This window comes from Sinocyclocheilus anshuiensis, unplaced genomic scaffold (genome assembly GCF_001515605.1).
Source record: "Sinocyclocheilus anshuiensis isolate Anshui unplaced genomic scaffold, SAMN03320099.WGS_v1.1 scaffold1079, whole genome shotgun sequence".
NCBI lineage: Eukaryota > Metazoa > Chordata > Actinopteri > Cypriniformes > Cyprinidae > Sinocyclocheilus > Sinocyclocheilus anshuiensis.
The window spans coordinates 2,505,827-2,514,449 of record NW_015548207.1 but is presented as its reverse complement, the minus strand read 5'-3'; the positions used below and the strand labels follow the sequence as shown (position 1 = coordinate 2,514,449).

At 36.4% G+C, this 8,623-nt stretch overlaps 1 protein-coding gene across 6 annotated transcripts in view; it reads left to right on the top strand.

The window, feature by feature from the left end:
* Positions 1-7,908, top strand: part of eps15l1a (epidermal growth factor receptor pathway substrate 15-like 1a) — a 33,021-nt gene extending 25,113 nt beyond the window's left edge. For 3 of the 6 annotated variants that reach the window (XM_016440388.1, XM_016440390.1, XM_016440387.1), the window contains 2 exons: positions 3,323-3,528; positions 7,594-7,908. In XM_016440388.1, coding sequence (XP_016295874.1) covers positions 3,323-3,528; positions 7,594-7,740 — 353 coding nt within the window. In that variant the 3' untranslated portion in view covers positions 7,741-7,908. Of the gene's footprint in view, positions 1-3,322; positions 3,529-6,741; positions 6,759-7,593 lie in introns of all 6 variants that reach the window. The other 3 variants (XM_016440389.1, XM_016440391.1, XM_016440392.1) reach the window with 3 other exon arrangements.
* Positions 7,909-8,623: the final 715 nt, after the last annotated feature.

Below are 8,623 nucleotides of genomic sequence, written 5' to 3'. Positions count from 1 at the left end.
GTGTATACAGTATGATGATGCTAGTTTTCTCAAATGAAACGGTAAAATTCTCGCGAAGTGACTATAACAGCAGCTCTGGAGATTAAGTTTTTGTGTTCATGCCGTCATATAGTGAGACGCAGAGGCCGGAAATCACCGAGAGCGTCACGCGTGCTTCAGTATTTGTGTAGTAAACAAAACCGCGTCTCCGCCATTCATACATACAGAGGCAAGCGGAACATGCAAGATTCATATTTAAACCATCTTTTTGCATTTTAATATTCACAGACACTAGTTCATATCGCGATTCGAATTAAGTGGCAGTGGCTACTTTGATTTATTCGTTCAAAATTGACGAATTCCGTGGCATTCTGCGCTATAGAATAAATTACGTTTTTATGAATGGACTCCGCGATCTCGTCTGCGTTTTCGCAGAAACCATATGGCCCTAGAAATGTAACCACACTTCAGAACATTTCGGCTTGCCCTGTGTTGTTTGAACGAGTTGCAGGGGTGATATCACGTCACAGGGTCTCTCTTTCTCTCTCTGTATGCGCCCAGATGCATTCTCAGGTACGGAAATTTGGCACCGATCGATTTAACGTGAATCGGTACTCGGTAGTACCGACGCTATTCGGTCGGTACCCTTAAAAGTACCGAGTTCGGTACCCAACCCTAATCTCGAGGCCCAAAAACAAACATGGACCCTTTTCAAAAAGTTTATAGACATGTACAACCATATAAGGTTTTTAAGCTAGTATGTCAAATTAAACTATTACTACAAATACACAGCTAATTGTGGCAATAAACAAAATGTAGACAAAACAAGCAATCTAAACAGCCAACATGAAAGACCTGGAGAATGTTGTTTGGGTGGATCTTTCTCTATGCTTTTGGCACTCACATTGAAGAAGACAAATCTTCAAAGTGTAGCATCACTACATCTCTTTTAACTAGTTGTTTGTCAGCAGTGAAAGCAAAACAGCTTTGAACAAGAAGCTGATGACCACAGCTCACACGTTCATGTTGTAGAAGTCTTTTATTAAGCTCTTGAGAAGCTCAAGAAAACTGAATTTTGGCTGTCCATGATATCTAAGACTTCCCCCATCAGTTGTCAACAGGAAACTGAGGTACAACCTTGATATGTTTGCTTAAGCTTTTTCTTTTTTTTTCTTTTAGTTTTTTAATGCACAGTGGCGCAGTCCTATCTCCATCCAACTCCAAAATGGTGCACAAACAAACCTGAATGGAAGATAAATTTGTTACTTGGAGAAAGCGAAACCTGCGCTGTTTCCTCTCTGCAGTCCACAGTTGGAGGAAAGGCGAATCTGTGCAACTCACTCTTTTTTTTTTTTTTTTTTTTGCAGCAACGTTTTTTTTTCATCCTAGAAAACAAGAGAGCGCTTTCCTGGTGTAACTGAGGTTTAAAATTTGGTGGGGAGGTTAGAGAAGTAGGTTTGTTCGGTGCACTCAGAGTGGTATAGCTAACATGCTTCGATGATCTGCGGTTAGCCTGCACTGCCAGCATCGTGCGCTGATCTACACACCCCTCCCCACTTCCTGTGTGTGTGTGTGTGTGTTTACACACTTTAGTGGGTAGTGTGGCCTAGCTGCCACAAATTTTTACCCTGAGTATTTCACGTTTTACCCTTGTTCTCCTTTAAAAACATATTTTGAACATTGTAAGCGGAGTTGAAGTATGTTTATCCAATAATGTTTTTTTTTTTTAGCAGTTACGTGCATAATGGCAATAGTAAGTTAACAGATTAAATAAAAATGTAAAGTAACATAAAAAAAATATGCAGTATTTTACTAATTAATGTATGTTTTGTCTGGGAAGACTACAATTTTAAAACCCAAACTAAAATTATTTTTGTTGTAAAATTTAAAATTAATTTATTTTTGTTAACGCAGTGTATCATTAAAGAGCATGGCTTGATTTTGACCTCTTTCCCTCAGCAGGGTGGAGTCTTTTTTTTAATTGCGGTTTAGTATTCCGTTTACTGACAGAAAGAAACTGATTGCTGGTCTGGTATAAATAACAGCCCTATTGAACATGTGGTTAACACCTTTAGAGGAACCAGCAACCAGTTTAAAGTTCTCATGAGTAAGTGAATGCCAGTCTTGGCAAAAAAAAAAAAAGTGTGCATAAGCATTTTTTCAAACTGAAGGTCCTCACTGGTTTGTGATTACTTTACATTTCTTGGGCAAATTTCTATAATAAGCAAATTGCTTGTGCAAGGATTCTGCTTTTCTGTAAAACAATAACAGCGTGTGAGCCATATGTTGTGCTCTTATTTGGTGTGTACAAAGAGACAGAAAGTTCAGTGTTGTTTTGAATTGAAGCCGAGTTACCGCATCATACACGCTTGAACCACTGTTGGTTTTTTGGTTGAGCTTCGGAAGGATATGTGCAAATGACAATTGTTTGATTATTATGTAGTATTATTGCAAAAAGTTATTAATTTTTTACAAAGAATTACATTACTGTTCAAAAGTTTGGGGTCAGTAAGATTTTTTAAATGTTGTAAGAAGTCTTATACTCACCAAGGCAAAATTTATTTTTATTAAAAGTAAAGTAAAAACAAGAATATTATGAAATATTATTACAATTTAAAATAACTCTCTTTTATTTGAATATGTTTTAAAAATTAATTTATTCCTGTGATGCAAAACTGAATTTTCATCAGTCATTACTCCAGTTTTCAGTGTCACATGATCTTTCAGAAATTATTCTAATATGCTGATTTGCTGTTCAATAATTTTTTGAAAACAGATTTGCTGCTTGATATTTTCGTGGGAACTGTGATATATTTTTTCAGGATTTTTTGAATACAAAGTTCAAAAGAACTTCATTTATTTGAAATCGAAACCTTTTGTAACATTATAAATGTCTTAACTGCCACTTTTGATTTATGGTGTCCTAGATTAATAAGTATTAAGTCCTTTAAAAAAATTAATGTTATATATGTTAAATATTATAATATTAATGATGTTTTTTTTTTTTTATGTTGAAATATGTCTTAAAGTCATCACACATTATACATTATATGATGCTTAAACACTGGTTTTCCATTGTTTTAGTCAAATGTGTGGGGGTGTTGTGGTGTAGTGGTTAAAGATCTGGGTTGGTAAACAAAAGATTGTAGGTTCAAATGCCATAAATCAGTAATGAGCTAGTGCTATATGTTTTCTATTATTGCTTAGTAAATAAAGCAATTAGAATTTGTTAGATGGTTATTATAAAGTTACACAGGACCAATGAATTTTCATTTAGCTTGTCGAAAATGAAACGCAAAGGTTGGCTTAGACGTTCAAAATGAAAACTGCTGTTTTTCAACAGGTAAAAGCACTCCAGTAAACGTGCCTGGATCCGCCGATTCGGCCAAGACGAGCGATCCTTTCCAGCCCTTCAGTGCCGACCCTGCTGATCCGTTTCAGAGTAAAAAGGGGGTGGGAGATCCGTTTAGTGGCAAAGACCCGTTTGCTCCATCTGCCTCAAGTAAAGCCTCTAAAGACTCTTCATTGGGTTTTGCAGACTTCAGCTCTGTAAGTTGAGCTTAGTGATACTCTTCTCTTGTCCGGTCCACTTGTTTCTTTCCAAAATCGAAATCAAACCAACCAACAAACCAAAAAAAACTGCTTTCTAGCGATTATCAGTGAGGTTTTCTAGAGCAGACCGCACCATTGGCTTCTGTATCGCTCAGTCTGTCGCCTTGTGCCAGCTACTCATTTAGTTTCCTCCATGTCTGCAGTCCATCTATCTGTGATTAACTCACCAACGCACAGAATTCTGGATAATAAGCCCTAATCAAGCAGCCAGACATCATCTCTATCTCTTTCAGTGACTCAAATACAGTTGTTTGTGGTGCACATGGCTATGATGTCATCTGTCGTTTTGCTCAGCGTTTGCATGGGCTTGTGGGAAGAGGAGCAGTCACACTTGGTGATACCAAGCGCTCTCGGCTAAGCTAATGTGGCTTCTCGCTGTTCTTCTGTGACTTTTTTTAAAGCTTTTATGCAAATGTGTCTTGTTTTTCAAAGGAACACTGTTCAGGCTGCAGTTGTCATTCAGAAGCAAAGTAAGGTCTTGTTTGAATGTACTTAAAATCAAGATGAGTTAGTGTATAGTTTACACTAATTTTAGTTTGGTGGTAAATATTTCCAAAAACCTATGCATAATGAGGTTAAAAATCATATAGCAACTTAGATTATATTTTCCTGTTTACTTGTAAATTTTAAGTGACATACAAAAAAAATTCAGTGCTTATTGTTACTATGTGCACAATCAGTGTCAGTATTTTGCTTCTTATCTAATACAGATGCAAGTTTTCTCGCAACCCACAAGTTTGTTCTCATAAAATGTCAGTGTTTATACTAAAATGTATGTACTATGTCAGTTTTTTCGCTTAATCGTCTGCGAAGTGGACCATCTAATTGGCTCCTAAAATAATCTGTTTCGTGAGCATCACAATTTTTTTTTCGTTCAAACAAAACGTCAGTGTTTAAAGTAGAATCTATGTACCCGATGTCAGTATTTTCCCTATATAGACGAGTGTGAACCTTCTGATTCGCATATGAAGGGAAATAATTTTGTTAACACGAAAGTTCGTTAGCTTAAACAAAATGTCAGTGTTAGTGTTATTAATGTGTCTGATGTTAGTATTGTCACTTCTTTGTCTGCAAAATGAACCATCTGATTGGCTCCTAAGAGAAACACACATTTTCTTGGATCAAATTTGTTTTGCTTAAATATCAGTGTTTGTAGTATAATCAAAGTTTGTAATATCAGTGATTTTGTCTCAAATCTAGCTAGTTTATTTAAACTCAGTGTTGGTTTAAGCACTTTGTCTATTGTCAGTATTTTCGCCTCATGGTCCGCAAAGTTGGACCTTCTGATCATTTCCTAAAAGAGAAATGTAAATTTTCTTGCATTCCAAATTTTTTGGCTTAAAAAACATCAGTGTTTCTAATATAATTAAAATTCATAATATCAGTATTTTCATCTCAAATGTTGATAGTTTGTTAATTTGAACACAACGTCAGTTTATCGTTTCACCAATGTGTCTATTGTCAATATTTTAGCCTCATTGTCTGCAAAGTTGGGCCGTCTGATTGTTTCCTAACAGAAATTTTAATTTTCTTGCATCTCGAAAATTTGTTCACTTAAACATGATCCTGCAGCATGGATCATCTGATTGGCAACTAAAAGAAACTTTAGTTTTGTAAACGTCCCAAACTTTCGTTCACTCAAACAAATTGTCAATGTTTTATAGAGTTACCCAATGTAAACTAATGTAACTGTCGTGAAAGTTATTTCTCTTTCTTTCTTTTTCTTTTTCTTTCTTTCTTTCTTTCTTTCTTTCTTTCTTTCTTTCGTCAAACATCTCATCCTTGGTAACTGTCGTGAAAGTTATTTCTCTTTCTTTCTTTTTCTTTTTCTTTCTTTCTTTCTTTCTTTCTTTCTTTCTTTCTTTCTTTCGTCAAACATCTCATCCTTGTAATGTACTCTTTCTAAACTAGCTCTGGTTCTCACCGTTCCCTTATCAGCCATCAGGTCATATTTCAAGAAGTGTGGGAAACTTGTATTGACACATCTGCCGTGTGGTCACACTTCCACAAGTTAGTGGAACAAGTATAATCATCATCTCGATCTTATCTCAACCAATGTATTTTCAGCTCACTTAAACCTTTATCCTCATGTTTGAAATCACATAGAAGATTTAGTGAACTTGTTTGCTAAAGGAGGAGAATTGAAGTCAAAGTATTCAGAAAAATTACCACAATGTCCCATTTCAAAGTCAATAAGGGGCGATCGTTTGACATGGGAAGTGTCAGTATCACTACTCAGCTCTCAGGCTGTCGTTTTCCTCCGCATGGGATCACTGTGCGCTCCATACTGCAAATCCGCTTGATCCTAGAGCCGCATCATCTTCATCTGCCCTGCCACCTGTCCTTAGTATCGCTGTGCATGACTTGGGTGCAATAGACTTGCTAAACCATCTCTGGTTTGTTACGTGACCAAAAACTCCCTGTAAGAATGATAATTGCATCGTTTACAATAAAAAATGTATGTTTACGAAATGCCAATGGGATTATAACCGTGTATTTAAAAAAAAAAGATGCATTACTACCAAGAAAATGGCGACAAAAAATTTTAGGCATTTTAACAAACTCATCTGAGTCTCAACAAATTATAATTAAGTTGTAGCTGTAGTTGATGCATGTGATATTACAAAAAAAAAAAGTTTAAAAGGGTCATATGATGCTTTTTTAAAGATCATTATTTTGCTTCAGGGATCTTATCTATGCACAATCAGCTTGTAACACTCCAAAGAGAAAGGAAAACTTGAAATCGCATCATATGACCCCTTTAAATTCAGTTTTTCTGTGTCCTTCAGGGTGGTTTAGCAACGCTCTCATTCACCTGTAGTCAACTTATTGTGCATGCTATGTTGCATATATTACGCCTATATATCACTGTAAACGATTTGAAGCTCTCAATTGAAAAAGCTTTGTAATGTCTTTTCCTTCTGTCATTATCTTGCTGCATGAGATCAATGCATGTTCATTTTCCTGTCCATGACATCATTCGCTATTAACGACCAATTAAAAAGGTCCATCATGAGTCATCAGTGGTAGTGGTCTGTTGGTGTCCAATCAGCATTTGTGTGCGTGCGTTTGCAGTTCGGTGGATGGTTGCGTGGTAGTTTGGTGTAAATCTCTTTTGTGTTTTTTTTGTAATCCATTCCTCTCTTGCAGGAACTGAGCGTATTAAGGTAAGATCTGTCTGAAAATGAAGTGAATTTTGTGTCTTTTGCCATTTTGCAATCACAAATGAAGGTCACTGAATAATTTGACAAAGAAAATGTTCATGCATGCTTTTACAAATTTTGCATTTGTACACGTGCAAGATCAATCTACACACTTTAAACCCTTGTGCTGTTGCTGAAAATCCTTTAAATTGGCATTCTCAGTCAAAAATGGCCGGCCTTTTGAAAACTTCTTATTTCTCATTATTCTATATTATCATGTTTCTTTCAAGTAGCACAGGTTTTGTACTTCTTTTTGGAATTGATTTTTATTATAGGCTTCATTAAACTGAGCTTGAGTGAAAAAAGCTTTATTTGCAGATACTTTTGGCAATGTTCATTCAAAAACTGAGGCATATAAGATCAGATAAACAATGCCTACTATGAGTTGGTTCCAAAAAGAAATTCAAAACCTGTGCAAGTTGATAAGATTTAATCCAACATTTGGTAATAATTTAGCATAAGAAATTTCTATGCATTTTTTTGTAGGCTGGTCATTGATGACTAAACAATCCAGTGCCGCAAGTGGCACAGAAATATTTTTTTGATGACTTCCAATGTTACTACTGAAACTTTTTGGGTAAAAATTGGCATAAAAATATTTATTATTTGTGTAGCTGTTTGTATATATGCAATATGTGTCTGTCTATCAATTTAGTACTTTAATCTTGATTTTTAAAGCAAAGCACTGTACCGATCTGTTCAGACCACAGCTTGACCACAGTGATTCACACCATTGTGCAATCCCCAGTTTGGGGGACATGGCGTCTTAACATGGCGTGTTCCTGTTTTTCCGGCCCAGTTTGGGAATGAAGCCCAGCAGATGGAGTGGGCGAAGCGGGAAAGCGAGAGAGCAGAACGGGAACGGCTGAAGAGACTCCGCCAGCAGGAGCAGGAAGACCTGGAACTGGCCATCGCTCTCAGCAAGGCCGAGATGTCCAATGCCTGACCGCCTGACCCTCACATCCACCCTTGTGTACACTACAGCAACGATTGTGTGCGTGCGTGATGGACCAAGATAAAACACATGCAAGACCGTTAAACCTCTGTCCTTTTGTGTTCGTGTGGAGGAGTGCGGCCTATGGTTTGTGATTCAGCTAATTCACTCGACATGCACTGCATTAACCTCTCAGATGGAGTATATAGTTTATTTAAAGTGTATTTGTGTGTGTAAATGTGCATCAACAGAGCCATGGACATTTGAAGACCATTACTGGTCTCTGCAGATCATTATCTCCACTGGATAGGAAAAAGGGACTGAGAAACCGCTAAGAAAGTTGTGGTTGGATCCCAGGTAGGGTCGAACTAGAAACTTGAATTACTGACGCTACACTCCCTCCTTTCGAGCCCTTGAGCAAGGCACCTAATTCCAGGTTTCTTCCTGAATTAAATTGCTGTAAGCGTACTGTAAGTCGATTTGGATAAAGAGCATCTGCTAAATAATAACTTTTACTGGCTCTGGCTGTAGTCAGTATGGTACACACTGGAATTACTGCAGCGCCTGCAGACTAAATGTCTGTAAGTAGCTCTTGACGTGACGTAAAGCTGAACTTATTTTTATTTTTTCATTGTACTGTTCAGAGAAGAAGGTTCAGCAAAGCTTCTACAACTGCACTGATTTTTTTTTCTTTTTAATTTCACCATATTAAATGGTTTAGATTGTTGACACCACTGCAGGACTCAACTGTTAGGAATTGTTTTTTTTTTTTTTTTTTTTTTTTAATTTTTTCTGGGGTTTCCTTTTTTTTTTTTTTTTTTTTTTTTTTTTTTTTTTAAAAATAATTCATAATATTTGTTAAAATGTTAAATATTAATTTTTTAAAATAAGCTTT